The sequence below is a fragment of the Podarcis erhardii genome (assembly GCF_964252035.2).
Source record: "Podarcis erhardii genome assembly, chromosome: Z".
Taxonomy (NCBI): Eukaryota; Metazoa; Chordata; class Lepidosauria; order Squamata; family Lacertidae; genus Podarcis; species Podarcis erhardii.
This window is the reverse complement of record NC_138504.1, coordinates 35924223-35945731: the sequence shown is the minus strand read 5'-3', so window position 1 is coordinate 35945731 and position 21509 is coordinate 35924223. Positions and strand designations below refer to the sequence as shown.

At 45.2% G+C, this 21509-nt stretch overlaps 1 protein-coding gene and 1 long non-coding RNA gene across 11 annotated transcripts in view; one reads left to right on the top strand and one right to left on the bottom strand.

Annotated features, from left to right (window-relative positions):
- The window catches only part of FIBCD1 (fibrinogen C domain containing 1), a 70529-nt gene extending 49253 nt beyond the window's left edge, over nucleotides 1-21276 (top strand). For all 3 annotated transcript variants that reach the window (XM_081847157.1, XM_081847156.1, XM_081847158.1), the window contains 3 exons: nucleotides 15644-15740; nucleotides 18830-19009; nucleotides 19964-21276. In XM_081847157.1, coding sequence (XP_081703283.1) covers nucleotides 15644-15740; nucleotides 18830-19009; nucleotides 19964-20223 — 537 coding nt within the window. In that variant the 3' untranslated portion in view covers nucleotides 20224-21276. The remainder of the gene's footprint in view (nucleotides 1-15643; nucleotides 15741-18829; nucleotides 19010-19963) is intronic.
- The window catches only part of LOC309333600, a 128250-nt gene that overhangs the window by 89624 nt on the left and 17117 nt on the right, over nucleotides 1-21509 (bottom strand). The window lies entirely within an intron of this gene.

The following is a 21509-nucleotide window of genomic DNA, read 5'->3' as shown; positions in this document are numbered from 1 at the left end:
CTCTGCCATCAACACTGTGGCTAGTGGCGATGGAAGCGTTTGGGTTGAAAATGAGAGTGAATTGTAAAATTAAGAGCTGCCAGAAAGGCAAACCATTTTATCATACCTTCTGCACCTGGTGTGTGGTAAAATCACATGGGCATGGTATTACGGACAGCCAGGTTACCCCGAGGTGAGAAAATAAAGCCTGGGATAGTTTGGCTTATCTGAATAAACAACATAACATTTTTGTTTTGCTGTCTTTCCTCCTGCCAGATAGGGATAGGGATAAATTTTGTTCACTTTGCATTTCATAGAATCATGGAATTGTAGAGTTGGAAGGCACTCTCAGGGTCATCTAGTCCAACCCCCTGCAATGCAGGAATCTCCACTAAAGCTTAAAAACCTCCAAGGAAGGAGAGTCCACAACCTCCCAAGGGAGACCATTCCACTCTTGAACAGCTCCTACTACCAGGAAGTTCTTCCTGATGTTTATTCAGAATCTCCTTTCTTGTAACTTGAAACCATTGGTTCGGGTTCTGGCCTTTGGAGCAGGAGAAAACAAGCTTGTTCCATCTTCCATGTTGTCAGGGCCTCAGGAGCTGAGGCACAGGGAAGATGGGAGATGGAGAGCGAGGGGGAGGAATCCGAAGGGAGCGTAGGAGGGGACAGTGGTCCGAGGGATTCCATGACCCTCTCCAGCGAATCGGAAGATTCACAGAAGGGAGCGCCAGTGGCCAGGGGCAGGGGGGTCCCGAGGGGAACGCCCCAGGAGCAAGGGGGCAGCAGGGACTCCCAGAGCAGTAGTTGGAAATCAGGACCAGCTTCCCCACCAGAGCAGAGTGGGGGGGAAGAGTCCCAGGCATCGGGGCCAGTGCTTTCCCCACCAGGGAGAGGAGACGAGGCAGAGTCTACCACGCCTCCCTCGGAGAGTCGGACAACGGAAGGGAGGTCAGATCCGGCCAGTGTCACGGAAGAGGGAAGCAGTGATAGAAGTAGTGTAACGGTTAGGAGAAAGGTCACTGGGTTGGCGTGAGAAGCAAGTTCAAATGTACAGGAGCGCGGGACAGCAGAGAGTGAGGATTGGGAACCAGGTCCTAAAGCACGCCGGAGGCAGGGGGAGGAGCTAAGCGACTCAGCGTCGGAAGAGTCCAGAAAGGGCAATGCCCCAGAGGGCAGGAGGACCCAGAGGAGAAGAGAGCAGCGCAGGAGGTGGAGCAGGGCTAGGATCTTAAACTGGTGTGGAAGGGGCGGAGACTCAGACGGGACTTCGCCGATCTAGAGTCTAGACGTAGGGCTGCACGCTCTGGCTTTGAAATGGAAATTAAACTTCAATAAAGACTTTTGTACATAACATCAGCCTGGCGTTGGTCCTCTGTGAGCTGGGACCTAGAGGCAGCCCTGACACATGTGAAAGCCCTTTAGCTTAGATATTTGAAAATGACTGTCCTATCTCCGCTTCGTCTCCTCTAAACATACCCAACTCCCTCAACTGTTCCTCATAATGTTTGGTTTCCAGGCCATTGATCATCTTGAAAGTGACTCTGACTTAAGATCACATTCACACCATACATTTAAAGCACTACGATACCACATTAAACAGCTCTATTTAAACCCATGCTGTTGTTTAAAACCACCATTTAAAAACTTGCCTCCTCTTTTGCTCCCCTGCCCACCAACTTCACGCAAATCCAGAATTGTGATGTGGCACTACAACTCCTCCAATGGGGGCTGCACGTTGGCAGCCTTACATTTTTATATCTGTAGGAAGACAAGTAGTCCATAAGTGCCAATAAATAAGGCAGCAAGTTGTTTGTGCAGAGTCAGCATGCTGGTGCTTTGTGAGAGGACTAAGGGAATCCCTCATCGGTCAGACTAGGCCAGGCCAAGCCAGGCCTCACCTCTGTTTCTAAGAAGGTGAAACTGGAGAAAGTCAACATAAAAAAATCCAAGTATACAAAGCTGACTTGATAATCCTGATAGTTGCAGTTATATAACCTGTAGGCCCTTTGTTACCCTAGAAAATGAGGACATGAGTTAGAAAAGGCGGTTGCTTGGCTGTGAATGGCACCTTTCCAGAAAAGCAAATTACCCAGTGTCTCTTTAAGTCCATGGCTTAAGGAATCAGAGAGCTGTGTGAAGGAATGGATGATGGGGCCTAGGGAACTCCAGCTTCAGCTGAGAGCAAGAATTAGGTCCTTATGGATGAGGGGAGAGGGCTGCAGTTTTGTGTCCAAAAGAGGGACAGTCCCTGTTGGTGACCAGCTGTATTGTTTGCCTGTCAGAGCTTCTCTCTGTGTTTAACAGTTACTTAAATACCAGAAATTCCTCTCTCTACTGGAGGGGGAAATTATGCATGTTCAAATTTTGCCTGCAATTGTTGAACACCCTGATGCTCTTTTAAAAACAAAAAATGGTGAGAAACTGAACCCAGATCCTCAGGAACATGTAGCAAGAGCAATTCTGTGAGGGAAACGAAATGGGATCCTATGAGCAGATAGTGATTGGCGATGTAGTTCTCAAAAGCTTTAAAGCTATTTTCATAATATATATATTTTTAAGGTGGGAAACCTGAGTTTCACTAAGGCAATTCTGTGAGGTAAATGAGGTGAGCCCAAATGAGCAGACATCAGTGTGTGATGGAGGAATTGAAAGGTGGGTTTTGAAGGCTCTGGAGCTCTTCAAGAAAAACTAAAAAGGAAGGAAACTTACGCATGAGGATGTCAGTTTTTGTTTTTCTCGCTTTCTCATTTTCCCAACCACCCTGCTGCCAAGTTTGGATTTTCCCCAAAACATACATTTTTATGTACACACACAGCTAGCTAGCTAGCTAGCTATTAAAAATAGCTATTTATTTATTTATTTAACATTCATTTATTTATATGTATATTTGTACATTTATTTATTTGTACCTTCATTTGAATCCACACACATTACAATAAAATGCACTTGGGTGTGCTATATCCACGACTACTCTCCACACATTTATGCACATTTTACCCTATTATATGCATTTTTGTACACAATATTTGGCCAGAGAAGTGTGTTGCAAAATTTAACTGTGGATGCTGATCAATAACTGTGTTTATTTATTGTATTTCTATCCCACATTCTTTTCCAAGGATCTCAAAGCGGCATACATGGTTCTCCCCCCTCCTTATTTAATCCCCACAACAATCCTGTGAGGTAGGTTAGGCTGAGAGACTGGCCCGGGGTCACTCAAATGAGCTTCATGGCCAAGTGGGGATTCAAACCTGGGTCCTAGGCCCTAATCTGCCACTTTAACCACTACATCACACTGGCTCACATATTGCAAATTAGGTAGGCGGATCTTTAAATTTGAACCAAATACAATTACTCCAGTAGCCCTGCTTGTGGAACTGCTCTGATAAATGTGTGGCTATTTTCTCTTTTTTAACCCATGCTTACTCCAGGACAGTCAAATCAATTTGTCTGAACCAGATCAGGATATAAACAGGTTGTGTCTCTCACACTGTGTCAACATGCTCCCCACTCCACAGTTTCTGAAAGCCTACTGGGAGCCAGGACATAGGTTAAATTGCTCATGCTGCTCTATAAATCCCTTTGGATGAGATAATATAATTTCTTCATCTACAGCTCAGGTTGCCAGCAAAGCCCATGACATGCTGAGGAAGGAGATTCACACAGCTTCTTGAGGGCTTGCTGGTTTCCTCCTCTGACAAATAAACTGAGCACAAATTGGATGCAAGCTTTGTATGGATTCAAAGAATGGCACAAGCCACATAAATCCACATTGTGCCACATGCAAAAAGGAGCACCTGAGATTCAATCTGTGTGACCACAGTAACTCAGGAGTAGAGCAGGTCCTGGGTTCAATCCCCAACATTGTATTGTATTTTAAATATTCTGTTGGGAGCCGCCCAGAGTGGCTGGGGAAATCCAGCCAGTTGGACAGGGTATAAATAAATTTATTATTATTATTATTATTATTATTATTATTATTATTATTATTATTTCCAGCTAGGGCTGCCCGAAACCCTGGAGAGCTGTGGCCAGTGAGTGCAGACAACAGCACTCCTGATGGACCTGTGTTCTTATTTAATTCAGCCTTTTATTCAGAACCATGAGGACTAGAATCCTACTTTATTTTTAGGGGACAGGTGGTAGCTTAGTAGTAAAGTATCTGCTTTACATGCAGAAGGTCCCAAGCTTAATCCCCAGTGGCATCTCCAGGTAGGCCAGGGGAAACATTCATGTCTGCATTCCTGGTGAGTTGCTGCCAGTCCGCCCATACAGGACTGAGTTCATTGGTCTCACTTGGTATAAAGCAACTTCACATGTTTTTAGACTTTCCCCTTCTGACAAAAGATATGATGCTCAAGAGGAATTGGTTTTCTGATGCACTTGTAATTAGCGAAGGTAGCCATTTCCCCCCTGCCACATGCTTTTTCAAATTAAACGACAATGTCTCCTGAGAAACCTTAAAATAACTCTCCTGTTGATGCTTCACTCTAAAGTAATTAGTACTTATTTCCAGCTGACTACTACACCGCTAACAACAGCAAAACAGTGTATTGCCCCAAAGTAGAAACATAAAGACCCTCTTGCCATATCTGATCAGTTAAGGAAAACCTGGCAAACCTGTCTTAATTATAAAACTTACATATTGTTACCGGCCACCCCAACCTCTACTGAGTGGCAGCAAGAGATTTCAAGGTTCTTGGAAATTAACCAGGGTTTGCATTTACTTGGGAAAAATCTGGCACAACGGAGACTGCAGTGTCTTAGAAATATGGTTTATTCACACATATTTACACCTGAGAGAGAGAGAGAGAGAGAGAGAGATCCCAAGAGGGGTTGTCCTTCCAAGCAGCGCAGCACTGGATTTAGAGGCACCTTAAGCCCCATCCCCGCGTCTCTCTGTTAGTGGCCTGCTCCGGCCCAGCCCTTTAGTTTGCTGCCCTTCAGTCCCTGCATAGAGTTCTGCCCACTTCCTGCTCCTTCTTCCCAGAAACCCCTGCTCCCAGATCATCAGTTGTAAAAGGACACCCTCCCTTCCTGTGGTGACATCACCTCCCTTGTTACCCTGGCAACTTCCTTCTAAAACTGGCAGAGCCTTCTGCCTGGTTGATGACTTCCATTGAGGGCTGACAGCTGGCTATCAGCGCCATCGTTTCTTCAATGACCCACCCCCAGCAAGGCATTACCAAGCTGGCTTCATGAAGAAGTTTGCTGATGTTATTCCCAGCTCTTGCTAAATTCAGGAATTTATGATTTTGCTCAGATTCTGCCACTCCACTGAATGTAGAGACTATGGGGAGTCTGCCACACCCCCTCATAACAATACTGTATAATAAAAATGCAATACATAATAATCAAGAAAGCAAATTTATTAAGTCGTGTTGGGCCTTATTCTTACATTTCTGGAATGCCAGTGTAAATGATTATATATTTTCCCCCTTTAATTTATTCACAACACTATAGAATTTTTGTTGTTTGTTCTATTATCCCTTCCAGTGCTATTTTTCAAGAAAAAGAGGTGCGGAAACTCACTATGAACACCTCCCTTGTTCTCTTATAATGGCAGTATTGCCCACTTGAGAGATGCTAGAACAGTTCTGGCGAGTTCTGGCTGGAAAAACCCCCCTGATATCTTCCCCTCCTTATACACTTCCTTTTTTCTTTCCCCTTTATATTTCATTCTTTTTCTTCTTGGGAAACAAGAATGTTTCATATATAATAGTTTTGACAATGAATTGTAATAACATAACCTTAATAAAATCATTAAAATTAAATGGCAACCTCATCCCTGTTTCTCCCTCACTGCTATCTGGGTTGGAGAAAAAGAGTTGAAGGAGAAAAGGATGGAGTCACTCATGAAAAGCTTAAGAAAGGCCACCTTTCTCCGTACCTTCTCACAGCTTCAAAAGTGCTCCAAGGACTGAAACAGCGACTTCTCAAAGGGCAGTGGGAGATGATAACTCCAATACTTATGTGCCTATTTAAAGCCAGCCCAGTCAGCAGGATCCTCTCAGCTTTGAGGAGAAAATAGTTTTAACATCAAGGCAACACGCTGGCAGCAAAATGCCTCAACAAGTCTGTCAGCATGCTAGACATGTCATGGCTAAATCCAGACCTTGAGCATCAGACGGACCACTCAGAGCAAAGATGTGAAAGAGGGCCCAGATAAATGCATTTTCGGGGCTTCAGACTTATGGTAGGACAAGCTGCAAATTATGCTCCATTTTGGTCTCGATGGCACTCAAGCCAAGGTCTGTTCCATCTCATTTGGTCCTGTTGTGAGCATTGTGTGTGAACTTCTTACATAAATTACACACTTTTGCAAAAACCCATCTCCTCTCCATCTTTTAGAACTCTGCTTACCTTCTGCTGCATTGTTGCTTCCTAGTCTTCCTTGGTCATGGCAATATCAAATAGTTCATTGCCAAAATTGTTCCCACCTATAATCATAAATATCCTATTTCAAATCCCTGCACTGGTTTGTTGGCCTCTTCCATATCCTGCAGAAACTCTTTGTCCACACCTTTGGAGCATTCCACAATAGCCTTCACTTATCCCATTGTTCTTCATCATCATCATCAAATTTATTTCCTGCCCTTCTCCGGCAGGGTCCCAGTGTGTTTGACCATAGAATCATAGAATTGTAGAGTTGGAAGAGATCCAAAGGATAATCTTGCCCAACCTTTGCAATGCAGGGATCACAGCTAAAGAATCCTTGACAGATGACCATCCAATCTCTGTTTGGATACCTCCAATGAAGGAGAGCCACCAATGTCCAACAGCACTTACCGTCAGAAACTCCTTTGTAATGTTTACCGGTAATCAGAATCTCCTTTCATGGGATTTTAATCCTTTGGTTCAGGTCCTACCCTCTGGAGCATCAGAAAACAAGCTTGCTCAGTTTTCCATGTGACAACCCTTCAGATCTTCTTTTCTCCATGCTAAACATACCCAGCTCCTTCAGCTGTTCCTCGTAAGGCTTGGTTCCCAGCCCCCTGATCATCTTGGTTGCCCTCCATTGCATATATTCCAGCTTGTCAACATCCTCCGCAATACCAGCACCATTTTCCTAGATGTAAAGCACTGGTTAAATGTGTGGCACTTGCTGTAACAACTTCATGGTGAGTACCAGCACCTTTTTGCTGCTGCATCATACAGTTGATTCATGTTAAGCTTGTGGTCTACCAAGACCCTTAAATCCTTTTCACATGTACTGCTAGTAAGTCAGGTGTCACCCATCTTATATTTGTGCAGCTGCTTCTTCCTGCCTAAGTGCAGAACCTTACATTTGTCCCTTTTGAAATCCATTTTTTTAGCTTCTTCATCTGAAGTCTTTAAACATAGGTTGGGTAGTCATCTGTCAGGGATTATTTAGCTGCGATTCCTGCATTGCAGTGGGCTGGACTAGATGACCCTTGGGTCCTCCTTCCAACTCTGCAATTCTATGATTCTACATTATGCTCCTCAGATGATCAATTCCAATCCAGCTCTCTCAGTCCCAACATGGACTTTTGAGGATAGCCAGAACCTCATGAGTGAAGGAGAGAGAATTTTCTTCTTGTACAATAAATCAAGGTAGGCTTCTGACAGAACCTCTTACACATCACTAACATGTTAAGACAAACTTAGGTTTTGCGCCTTTGACCCTCTGAGTCAATTCTGTTTAACTGCACTGTCATGACACCTTTCCTTCCTTCCTTCCTTCCTTCCTTCCTTCCTTCCTTCCTTCCTTCCTTTCTTTTTCAGAAAGTGGGTTGCAATATCCCCCCAGACATGGTAATTTATGTTTCCTGTTTTGGTTTTGACTTGTATTTTTACCCCAACTCTTGTTTCAATGATACTCTAAAAGCTCTAGTTACTGGTCAAAAAACTTACACAATTCACCTGCAGCTTGAAAGCCAAGTGAAAAGAGAAGGGGAGATGTGTAACAACAAAAAAATATGTACAGAACGTTCATGATTCTTTGAGGCTCTGAAATAGCTACTCGCCTGCAGCGAGTGAGAATTGCCCCCAGGCAGCAAAGCAGGGAAGAGAGTTAGTTCTATTTACCTCATATGTTAAGCCCATCAGTACATTGAACTTGACAAACATTGGCATATGGACTGACTGGCTAATATTTACTGGTGCAAAAGAGAGAGAAAATGAGAATTCCTGGATGCCAAGATCCAAGTTTAAGGCCCATACTCTTTGTTGAGAGAACCCCAGCAGAGTTTTAAAGTCTCAAAATATGTAGTAAAGGATGTAGTAAAGGATTGTTAAAATTTTAAAATATGCCCTTCCAGGTGAGGTGTTCACTGAGAGTTCCAGCACCTCTTTTTCTAGTATAATAGCACTGGATACAACCCAATTAATCTAGTAAGAAAAAGCAAGAACAGGCTTTTTCAAATGTTCCACAAAAAACTTGCTGCATACCTGTTGCATAGAATCTAACAATGAGAAAACCATCTTCTTTCACCTGAATCTGGAATGTCCCCAACATGTGCGCACTCAACTGCTTTGGCAGAATTGACACTACTAAGGGTGCCACATAATACCCATTCCACATCCGTTACAACTCAGTGAATTAGTGTGGCAGCACCTGCACTTTGGAACTTCCTGCCTATTGAGATCAAGCAGGTGCCTTCACTGTACTCACCAGCTAAAAACATCCCTGTTTAGACAAGCCTAGCCAGATGCTTAGAATGCTGAGGTGATTTTCATCTGTTTTAGTATTTTAACTTTTGTATGGGTGTGATGTTTTTATTGATTTTTCTGTTTTATCTTTTGTAGAGCAGACTGAGGCTTTTTTATATTAAAAAAAACCCATAAACCAAACAAGCAGTGTATAAATGTTATGAAATAAACAAATAAGTAACTTCTGGGGTGAGGATGTACAGTACCCAGATCAGCTTTCCGCAAAATTAAAAACAGAAGAACTTGGCTGCTGGATCAGAACAAAGGCCCGTATGTCATCCCAAACAGGTGTCCCAATTGTAAACCCGCAAGCAGGACCTGAGCACAAGAGCAATCTCCCCTGCTTAGGTTTCCAGCAACTTTTATTCAGAAGCATTACCACCTCCAGCCACAGAGGCGGAGCTACAGTCATCATGGCTATTAATCTTTGATAGCCATGTCTAATCCTCTTTTAAAGTCATCCAAGTTGGTGGCCATCGCTGCCTGCTATGGGAGCAAGTTCCATAGTGTACCAATGTGCTGTGTGGAAAAATTCTTTTCTTTTATCCTTCCTGAATCAGCTGTCCATAAATTCTAGTGCTGTGAGAGAGCCTGAAAAATGTTTCTCTCTCTCTCTCTCTACTTGCTGGGAGGATGCTGGGAGCTGAAGTGGTCCAGCAACATCTGGGGACTGAAGGCTGAAGGACAGCTCTGTTTTGAAGGGCTGTGAAGGGCTGTAAAGTTAACAGACCCAAAGAGGGGATATCAGGAGGGGCCTTTGTGGTTGTCCATCAATGGTGAGCACCTGGAAGGCAGAGAGGCCACCTGGTCACAGCCTTCTTCATTAGGGTGAAATGCAGTCTATTTCAATTATAGCAATTACGGTATGTCTAAATCTGGACCTATGCATATAAAAGAGCAGATGCACAGTATATGAATATATGTGCACCTCTTTTGCAGTGACGCATAAGTGACAGTCCTTTATTCCAGTGAAGTTAATGCAGTAGCAAAGCAATACACTCTCGAGTGGTCCCTGGTTATTAAAACTGTTGCTGTCACCCTCTGGATGATTTGTGGGCAGTGCGGGGGGGGGGCATTGAGGCCAATTGCTTGAATGCTCAAATGGACTGCAAGTACCTTCAGAAATGTCACAAGTGATCACTTCCGGGGCGGAGGGGAGAGGAAATCAACGCATGTAAATTTTGGGGTTGAATCAGGAGAGAAGTAAGCCCTGTAGTCAGGATTCTTGTAGTCTGCCTACAATAAGTACAGTACTATTGCCAACCGCCTTGTGGCTTCAACCAGGTGCAACGCTAAACAAAAACAAGTTGCAGTGATCTTGGGTGCTTGCATCCTCCCACCGCCTGGCCCAGCTTGCAAGAATTTCAAAAGCTTTGTGTCCATTTTGTACCACTGACTGGGTTGCTGTGATGCCTGAACATGGATAATCTGTGGTTAATCTTAATGATGGTTTGTATGAACAAGATGACTTCAAACTGTGGTTTACAAGGTTGGTTTTTTTTTGACAAACCATAGTTAAGACTAACCACTGTTATGGTTAGTTTGGGATGGCATGCTAAAGTGTGTTCAATTTAAAACAGAAAATTCCGATCTCCTCTGTGTGGCCATGCCGGGGGTGGGCAGACATGAACCTGTGTGTAAAGCCATCTTTTATGAAGAAAATGATATTGGAATCCGATACCCTAGTAGTATTCAGCCACCATTCCCCAGATTTACCCAGCACAGCCTGTCTCTGAACTGCCTAAGGAGCCATTGGTTTTTCAATCATAGCTTGGCAGCCTTACCAAACAACATCAATTTCTTTTCTGACCCTGGAATAGAACACTTGAGTATTGAGTTCTTGACCCTTGTCTTTGAAGCTATGAATGCTTTCCCTTTGTGATCCAGCAATAAAACGAAGTCCTCAGGGATACAGACCCAACCGCAACACCTTAGCTATTAGCAAAACGTCACAGCCCCTTTTCCTCCTGATGGTTGTGTTAATCTGCTTGGGACTCCGTGGCTGTGACCAGACATATTTGGATCCTGTTAGACCTTCTTATATTACGTACTGATGGCAAGATTAAAAGGGATGGCAAATTCCCCTGATTTCAGATTCAGGTTTCTAGCCCACATGGCTACAGAGAAATCAGCTCTGAGGGAGGAAAAATAATACGTCATATTGAGGGGCAAAGGAACTGTGGCTGTGGCATTGTGCGCCACTTCAGGGTCCATGCATGGCTGTCTCTGCACCTCCACAAAGGGGGATAATCAGCAAAGAGGCATTTATCACCAAAGCTGTTCGGGCCACTAATCTCTCAAGGCATTTGTGTAATCAGGCCTTTACATGGACTGTTGCAGAGAGGAGAATGAGAGCGAGGGAGAGCTCTCTGCTAATGCAACTCAAGCCCCTCCAAACCCTCCTCCATCAGTGCCATGGACAACTGGCCTACTTTGCAGCCTGAGGTCAAAGCAGCTTAATGAAGGAGCTTGCATTATCTCCTGCTCCCATAACCTTCCCTCCTTCCCCATGCCCCACTGATGTGGGAGCCAAGAAAAGCTCTCCATTAGCAATCAGCTTTGGGCCCCTTTCCAGCAAAAGTGTCCTTCAGCCGTCAAACTGTTCAGGCCCAAAGCCCCTTTCAAAGGGGCTTAGCTTAGCAGCTTCTCAAGCGCTCAATGCAGGGATGAAAATTAAGGGTTCTAATTCTAGAAGGTAAGTACTGCTTGGATCAGAGGCGAGCCTGACGAGTGAGCATCATGTCACAGCCTCCAAACTAGGGCTTGCAAAGTTGGTCGGAGCTGTGGCGGAGCATCTAATGGAGGGCTCGGCAATTCTTCCAGCCTCAAGGGCCATGTTTCCTTCTAAGCAGCCTTCTGGGGGCCACAGAAAAGGACTGCGCAGGCCAACAAGCAAAAGTTGCTGGAACGAGTGTCAATTTACTTCCTGCAGTGCTCCTGATGCTCTCTGCACACTGTGCGACTGAACCCGTCATGCCCCCCCCCTAAATATGCCTCTTCTGGGGCTCTCTACATGCAAATGGTGCACTATACCACTGAGCTATCTCCTTCCCCTAGCCACAATAAACAAGATTCTAGTCCTCATTGTTCTGAAAAATCACGCAGCACATATTTCAACTATGGAGCTTGCTCCTACAAGAGGCACTGATGGCCATCAACTACGAAGCTTTTAAAAGAGGGTTAGACAAGATCATGGAGGGGAGGGCTGCTGATAGCTGTTAGCTATTATGGATATGTTCTGCCTCCATAGTTGGAGACAGCAAAGCTTTCTGAATACAAGTTGCTGGAAACTTAAGGAGGGGAGGGTGCTGCTTTTGTGATCGGATTCTGATTGTCAGTTTCCCATAGGCATCAGGTTGGCCACTGTGAGGACAGGATGCTGGACTAGATGGACCACTGGCCTGATCCTGCGAGGATCTTCTTATGTTCTTAAGTATTGATTGAATTAAGTAGGAACACATGAAGCTGTCTGATACTGAGTCAGGCCATTCATCCATCAAGTTTAGTATAGTCCACACTGACTGGCAACAGCTTTCTAGGATTTCAGGAAAGGGACATTCCTAGCCCCATCTGAGGATGCAGAGGATGGACCCAGAGACCTTTTTGTACAAAGCATGTGCTCCCCCACTGAAGTACAGCCCTTGCAAAAGAAAAGAAAAACCCTGTTGTTGTTTTCCCCACCTTAAAAAAATAAATAAATCCACCCATGTTTTCCTGTCTGTCCAGGTTAGCACACAACCCCAGACTAAGACTGTGGGGAGCCCAGTTCCTAGCTGCCCCTTAACAATGTTCCATTGTGATGCAACAGAAACACATCAGGATTTTGAAGCATATGCTGGCCGCGGTGGTACTCAACCTCCAGATACTGCAATAATGTAATCATGGGCAGTTTATGCAGCATGAAATTGCCCGAATCTGTTCAGGAAGAATCATCCATAGCAAAAGGGTTTGGTGGTGGGGGATGTTTGTGCAGCTCATGGGAAGAAAACAGGAGAGGGAGGACATCAGTCAGAGATAATTCTTCCCCTCCCCCTCCACACACACTTCCGCAGAACACTACAACTCCCTATCACCCAATGCAATTGACTGTAAATATTTCACACACTTGCAAAACTAAGTACAGAAATGGAGGCGATCCCTGGCTTAGGTGGGTTTTTTGTTTTGTTTTGTTTTTAAATAGAGGCTTGGACAAATGTACAGAGAGTAAGCTGGTCAGAAGCTGTTTGCTTCTTGGTTTGGAAACTGAGTCCAGCACAGAATGCAGTAATGGGTGGAATGAGAATGAGTGAACCCCCCAACTTCCCTTGATGCCAGTTGGATTCCCCCACTGCTGGTTTTAAGCTAAAAAGCCTTGTACTGTTTGGGATCCCTGTACCCAAAATACTGCCTTTCCACGTATTTATTTATTTGTTCCATAAAATTTATAATTGCTTGATTGTAAACAAAATAAAATGAGGGGAGGGGAGGAAATCTCAAAGCAGGTTAAGGAAAGGATAAAACAAGAAAGGAAAAGTAACAACCATAATACTTTCGAAGGGTGAGAATAACAATAGACTGAAAATGGATTAAAATCCACATCAACTTTCTAAGCATCTGGACATCTTTTTCTAAATAAAAATGTTTTTAGCCAGTGCTAAAAAGAATACAATGAAGCCAGCTGCCTGATACGAATAGGCAGGGAGTTGCTGCCACACTACTTAAAAATGCAGGGTGGGTATTATGTGGCACCTGTAAGAGCGCCAGTTCTGCTGAATGAAATGGTCAAGTGGGCATAAATGAGGTAAGACCATCTTCAGGTAAATTGGTCCCAAGTTGTTAAGGGCTTTATATAATAATAACACACTGAACTTGGCCTGGTAGCAAAACAGCAGCCAGCGCAGATCTCTGAGCTCAGGTGTGATATGCTGACAATGTCTCAGTCCTGTCAGCAACCAGGCTGCAGCATTCTGCACTAACTCCATCTTTTGGATCAATGCAAGGGAAGCCCCACATAGAACACATGGCAGTAATCCAGTCTTGAAGTAACACATATGAAGAAGAAGAGCTGCTGCCAGTCAGTGTAGACAGTTCTGAGATAGATGGACCATTGACCTGACTCTTGGTATAAGCAGCTTTCAATGTGCCTATGAAACTAGCTTAGTTTATGGAGGTAAAGTTCACGTCTGCCTGCTTTTACATCTGGCACCTGGAAGGTTGCCCATAATATGCGGCCCTCCAGCAGAAAAGGTTTCCCTGCCACTGTTAGAAATAATACCCCAGTTCCAACCCTCCAACCATTATTAGCCTGAGGGTAATGGTGGCATATTGGCATCACCAGTGGAAATAGGGTTACCATCACCAGAATGCTGCTTTAAAGTAAATGGATGTGCCATTGTACTTGTATGGGCAACTTTGAAAGGCCTTTTAGGTCACGGCTGAAAATCCAGTGATCAGAGAACTCAGCTGTTCTGAAAGTAAACTTTCCTTTTGGTGCCCTTCCAGTCAAAATGTGCCCCTGCTTCATTAAATCAGGGGATGGACGCTTCATTAATGGTGAGTAGCAGACACAGGAGGTATTTTCTTGATTCTCCCACCAATAGATCAAAGTTTAATTAAGCAAGAAAAGTATCAAAAGGAGGACATTTCACTTGGCTAATTTGAGAACCACAGCAGAAGGGGGTATGGCGAACCAGTAAATGCACAGTTCGTTATTGCTTAATCTTTAATCAAAACTCTTGTTGCCCAGAAATGAAAACCAGCTTGAAATGTTCACGTTCACCATTATATAGGGTTTGCCTATAAGACGCCGTGGTTCAAATGCAACACAGCAGGGCTTCCCTATCACTTGGCACACCATTCACAAATAGCAGACCGTGGGCACGAGAAGGGAGGTCATGTACCCAACAGCAAGTTTAGCGAGTTATAAAACACTGAATGATAAGATCACACATGGCTAAGGGGAGATCTGCTGGCAATCCAAAATCAGAATACAATTCAGTGGTTCTTCATGCAGAGGATAGTTAAAAAATGGAACTCACTCCCATAGGATGCAGTGATGGCCACCAACTTGGATGGCTTTAAAAGAGGATTAGAAAAGTGCATTGAGGAGACGGCTGTGCTACTACCTGCAATGGCTATGCTTAATCTCCACGGGTTGCAGGCATGCTTCTGAAGACTAGATGCAGGAGACCCCAGGAGGGGAGAGGGCGCTTGTGCTGAATTCCTGCTTGCTTGTTTCCTACAGGCATCTGAGTGGCCATTGTGAGAAGAGGAGACTGGACTAGAAGGGCCACTGGACTAATCCAGGAGGGATCATCTTATATTCTTATGTCTGCTTTGCACATTACTTTAAAAACAACAACCCTACAACAGTGTTGGGAAACCTTAGTCCCAGGGACCAAGTGCATCCCTGGAGAGCTCTTGATACAACCCTTGGGACTCCGGTCAGGCTTTACCTCCTCCTCAGCCATCCTTCTTTCTATAGGCTCCATACTACCTATGCTTTGTATCCTTCTTGAGTGCTTTTGCCTGGCTGGAATGTGCCCTTGAACTCTGCTCATGCCCCTTGCCTCCCTCCCAGCCTGGCTTGCGGCCCCCAGGAGGTTGCCCAGGAGAGAATGCGGCCCTTGGGCTGGAAGAAAGTTCCCTGGGTGATAGCCTAGAATGAGAAAATTAATAGCCGCCATATCTGTAACATAACATTTCTGGTTTCAGTGTCAACCTCCCTATTAATCCTGACAGGAAGCCTCTTCAGAGTCCCTTTCGCTGAACCACTCCAACATAATTAGCCAATTTAACGGGGGTTTTAGTTTGCATCTCGACTCTTTCATCTGATAAAGCAGCACCATCGCTCTTCAAACTGGACTGTGAATGGGGGAGGCAGAGACAAAGCTGACGGAGGCTCGCCCCCGCCTCCCCCCCAGTGAACACACACACACACACACACACACACACACACACTTTCTCTCACTCGTTCTTATTAATCCTGCACTGATTTCTCCCACTACAGGTCTTCCAGCGCCGTGAGGATGGCTCCGTGAATTTCTTCCGCGGGTGGGAAGCTTACAGGGATGGATTTGGGAAACTGACTGGAGAACACTGGCTCGGTATGTGCATCTTGGCCTTTATTATCACAGCTTTGGGGAAGAGGCAGAGAGGTGGCTTTATTTATTTTTATCCCACCATTTGCAGCAAGTTGCTCAATGTGGTGCACATGATTCTCCTCCTTTTCATCCTATCCTCACAACAACCCTGTAAGGTAGGTTATAGGCTGAGAGGCATTGACTGGCCCCATCCCTTGAGCTTCATGGCCAACCCAGGTCTCCCAGGTCCTAGTCCTCATTTAATCCCCACAATAACCCTGTGAGGCAGGTTAGGCAGAGAGGCAGTCACTGGCTCACCCAAGATGGTGGTCCTCATTGCCTCCTGTGGGAGTGAGTTCCATAGTTTAACTATGCATAGAGAAGGACTTTATTTTATCTATCCCAAACCTTCCATCATTCAGCTTCACTTGAGTTCCAGTGTTATGAGAAAGGAAGAAATGTCCACTCTCTCCAGGTCATGCATAATTTTGCAAACTTCTATTATGTTGCCTCCTACTGCTTTTTTCTCAAAACCAAAAAGTCCCAAATGCTCCAAGCACCTGTTCACTTTGGAATTTCCCTGTTATGCCAGCCTTGACCCATTCCTAGATAAGCTGCACACCAGCGAGCAGAAACCTCTGAATCAAAACTGTTGGGGTTTGCAAGGAAAGCTGCTGTTGGCTGTTGTGTCATGTTGTGGAGATGATTTCTACCTAAGGAGCCTGCAACTTGCAAGTATAACTTAAACTACTGGTAATTAAAGAGAACACCAGGTGCGATGGAGGAGAGGTTTGAAAAAGGGAGAGAAGGAGTCATCACTCACGGCGAATGACAACTTTCCCCAAATCACCTCTTAATTGAGAAATGATCAGCAGGACTCCTTCTCCCCACTCAGCACCCACCTCTGGAGAGGTGCTTTTGCAAGTCCTAATTGATAGGAAGCAAAATCCCATCTCTCAGCCTCTGAAGGCCCACACTAAAAGCTGCATGAAACAGAGGCTGAGAAGGTTTGGACTGGGAAGTGGGACTAAATTGTGGATAAAGCACATGACACAACAGCCAACAGTAGCTTTTCTTGTTGTGTTGGCTGGGCTCTTAATATCCCATTGCCTCTTCCACCCCCACTTCCAGTTGGTGCATGACATGGAGGAATTGGGAAGTTTTTCTCCCTCTCTCATAACACTGGAACTTGTGGACATGCAAAGAAGCTGAGTGTTGGGAGATTCAGGACAGATCAAAGAAAGGACTTCTTCACTTCCTCCCACTGGATGCAGTGATGACCACCAGCTTGTATGGATTTGAAAGAGGAGTGGACAAATTCATGGAGGAGAAGGCTATCAATAGCTACTCATCATAATGGCTATGTTCTGCCTCCACAGTCAGAGACAGTAATACCAGTTTCTGAATACCACTTGTTTGGGACCACAGGAGGGGAATGTGCTGCTCTTATGCTCGAATCCTGCTTGTGGGTTTCCCAATGGGGCACCTGGCTGTTTACTGTGAGAACAGGGTGCTGGACTAGATGGGCCATTGGCCAGATCCAGCAGGGCTTTTCTTATGCTCGTACATCCTTAGAATCATGGTATTGTAGAGTTGGACGAGACCCCAAGCGTCACCTAGTCCAACCCCCTGCAATGCAGGAATCTTAGCTAAAACATCAATTACAGGTGGACATCCAATCTCTGCTTAAAAACCTCCAATGAAGGAGAGTCCACCACTTTTTGAGGAAGTCGGTTCCACAGTTGGACAGCTCATACCACCAGAAAGTTCTTTCTGACGTTGTGTCAGAATCTCCGTACTTGTAACTTAAGGGTAACTACCCAGTGCAGAATCTTGAATCTCCAATATCTGCACACCACACATTTTAAAAGGAAAAGGTAAAGGACCCCTGACAGTTAAGTCCAGTCGCGGACAACTCTGGGTTTGAGGCATTCATCTCGCTCTATAGGCCGAGGGAGCCGGCATTTGTCCGCAGACAGTTTTTGCGGGTCATGTGGCCAGCATGACTAAGCCGCTTCTGACGAAACCAGAGCAGCACACAGAAACACCGTTTACCTTCCCGCCAGAGCTGTACCTATTGATCTACTTGCACTTTGACGTGCTTTCGACCTGCTAGGTTGGCAGGAGCTGGGACCGAGCAACAGGAGCTCACCCCGTCACGGGGATTCGAACCGCCAGCCTTCTGATTGGCAAGCCCTACGCTCAGTGGTTTAGACCACAGCGCCACCTGCGTCCAATCACACGTTAAGGCAGGTCTGATTTTTAATATTTTTGGTAGCCTTAAGAAAGCTGCTTTCTGAAAAGGCTGCACCTTCTAAGAAGAACATAGCAAATTATGTATTTCATAAAATGCATATACAGTGGTACCTCTGGATACGCACACCTCCGGCTGTGTATCCTTCAGGATGTGAACACAGCAAACCCGGAAGTACTTTTCCGGCTTTCACCACACGCGCATACGCAGAAGCAGTCCCTCCGGTTGTGGAAACCTCAGGATCTGACCAGAGCTCCGGAATGGATCCTGTCCGCAACCAGAGGTACCACTGTACTGCTTGATTGCAAAAAAAACCAAAAACCAAAGATATCAAACTCTCAAAATGGTATACAAAGAAATAAAACAATGAAATTGCCAGTAAAAAAGTACAAAACAGCTATTTAAAAGTCTTCAAAATACAATTAAAATCAAGAAGTTTAAATTGAGATTAAAACATGTCAGCATTCTACATGTCTGGATACAGTGGTGTAGTGTGAGTTGTCAGCACCCGGGGCAAGGCAAGTAATTTGTGCCCCCTAACCCGTGGATTTGCGCCCCCTAACTCAGGGATTTGTGCCCCCTAACCCTAACCCCCAGATGTTGCGCCCGGTGCGGCCGGGCCCCCCTGCACCCCCCACGCTATGCCACTGTCTGGATAGGCTTGCTTAAACAAAAAAAAATGTTTATAGCTGGTGCTGAAATGAGTGCAGCAAAGGCACCTGTCTGATGTCAATAGGCAGGGAGTTCCAAAGTTTGTATATCCTCGTTTATAAAATGCAGCGTCTGACAAACAGTCATGTATGTATTTAAGGACACATCCATGTCCCACATATAAACTGATTTGAAACTCATTTAACAGGGTTGAAGAGGATCCATGCCTTGACCACGCAAGCCAGCTATGAGCTGCGCATTGACCTAGAGGACTTTGATAATGGCACAGCTTATGCACATTATGGAACATTTTCGGTGGGTTTGTTCTCTGTCGACCCTGAGGAAGATGGCTATCCAGTTACTATTGCTGACTATTCTGGGACAGCAGGTAAGTTTTCCTGGTGCCTAGGGCAGAGGGGATATGTGTGAGAGGGGAAACAGATACGCACGTGCAGTGGATATTTGTGCACTGGGGATGTGTGTTTGTGAATAGCTGTGGAAGTTTGGGGTATATACCTCTTTGTGGATCACCAGGAAAAAAGGAAGGTAGGAAGGAAGGGCATTTGCTCTGTGCTCAAAATACCGTGCATTATATCCAGAACAGCACCAGTGCTAATAGCATTGGAGCAATCGGGCCTGTCAGAATGGCAAATTTCCACTTCAAAACAGCTGCTCAGAATTGAAACTTCAGGTCAGAAATTGACATTTCACCCTGACAGAAAGAACATTTAGGTCGGAACGTCCAATTTGCAAGGAAGAATTTAGCTCTCAGCTGTCAGGGACTAACTCAGAAAGCAAATATTTATAGTTTTATTGACGTAAAACAAAACAAAATTTTATTTCAACTGAATTGCAAACCCCTTTCTAAAATGTAGAGCTACAGTTCTGTTCATTCGTTTAGCCTCACCAAAAACTGCACCTTTAGTTTTTCAGCCTTCCATTACTTTGTCGCAGAATGTTGACATTAATACCCCTAGCGCAGATCTGGTGCCACCTGCTAGCCAAAATGGCTATGCTTTTGTCTCCATGGTTGGAGGCAGTAATGCTTCTGAATACCAGTTGCTGGAAACCTCAGGAAGGGAGAGTGTGCCTGTGCCAGAATCCTGCCTGTGAGTTTCCTACAGGCATCTGGTTGGCCACTGTGAGGACAGGATGATGGACTAGATGGGCCATTGGCTTCCTCCAGCAAACTCTTCTTATGTTCTTACGGACCTGCTGAGAGCTTTTGGAGCAAATTTCAATTATCTGTCTGTGGAGTTGGGGGGGCAGATGTCCCTGTCCACCAAGTGGCCCTTTCCAAAGACCTCACCACACCCTGACAAATGACTCCTTCCCCCTGCAGGCGACTCGTTCCTGAAGCACAATGGCATGAAGTTCACCACCAAAGACTTGGACAATGACCACTCAGAGAACAACTGTGCCTCCTTCTACCACGGGGCCTGGTGGTACCGCAATTGCCACACCTCCAACCTGAACGGGCAGTACCTGAAGGGCCACCACAGCTCCTACGCCGATGGCATTGAGTGGTCCTCGTGGACAGGCTGGCAGTACTCCCTCAAGTTCACCGAGATGAAGATCCGGCCTGCCAGAGATGAGAATTAGCTAAGTCTCCTTCCCACATCACCCTACTTGTTCTCTATCCCCACCCCACCCACACCCACACCCCCAGTCCCCCGTAGCTCAGTGTTGTTTTTTGTCTGAGTCTGGGGCAGCAGGACCCGAAAGAGCCCCCTTCCCACCAACCAATGTTTTAATACTTCAAGAGTTCCCCTTGATGTGCACAGCCGGTTCCTGGAAGCAAAGGCACCAGCTCTACCTCTTCCAAAGCAAGGGTTGTCTTAAGTCCACAAGTCTCCCATATAAACACAAGCAAGAAGGATTTCCCAGCTGCACAATGGAAGCCATCTTACTCACCCCCCCACCCCGACGACAACGACGACTACTTATTATTCTTATTCTTATTATGAAAAAAGAGAGGTGCTTCGATAGCCAAAGAACCTGGCCCCTAGAATGTGTGAATCTCTTAGTGGTCCAAGCATATCCAGCATCCCACCCCATAGTAGAGATGTAATCATGCTATTTCTAACAACAGCCTGATCTTTAGGCAAGGTGAGCTCCCATACAAGGCCAGGCTGAAGGAGATGAAATAGACCCACGGCAAGGAAGGAAGGCTTTGTGTCGGTGCTGAGAGTTACTGACAGTGCTTCAAAGCAAAGCCAAAGGAAAATATTGCTGTGCTGTCAGGAAATCACACATCATGGATTGCACTGAAAATGACTCCTGGATCATAGAATCGTAGAGTTGGATGGACTCAAAGAGTAATATACTCTAGTCCACTGCGAAGCAGGAATCACAACTCAAGAATCCTTGACATATCCAACCTCTGTTCATTTGGTGTGAGCTTGCCTCGCTGTCACAACCAGGGGCATCAAGAGAACTTTGAAGGAAACAGAAGCAGGAACTGCTGAAACAGTTTGCTTTTTCGCCTTCTTGTCTGGAACAGAAATCATTCCAGCGATTATTTTCAGTATTTGCCTTTGTTGTTGCTTCCAGTCTGCCAATGATCTGTAACCGATTATGCTACACACACACACACCCCAATCTGCACTGCATTTCCTGTGCATTAAATAAATGCGGTGGGATAATGTAATGACAGCATATGTCACCTGCGTAATTTATTGTGTAAGTTACATTATTTCATCACAGCAGATGAGATGAGTAGTTTTGGTGGAAGACAAAAAGGAGCGGAATGGAAACGGTGTTACATGTGACAGCTACAGGGCAGAACCAAAAGGGATGTCTTTTCACATCTCTAGTCACAACACTTTCTTTGTGTTGCTGCATGAAGACTGGAGGTTGCCCCACTGTTCTTATGGACAAAAGGACAA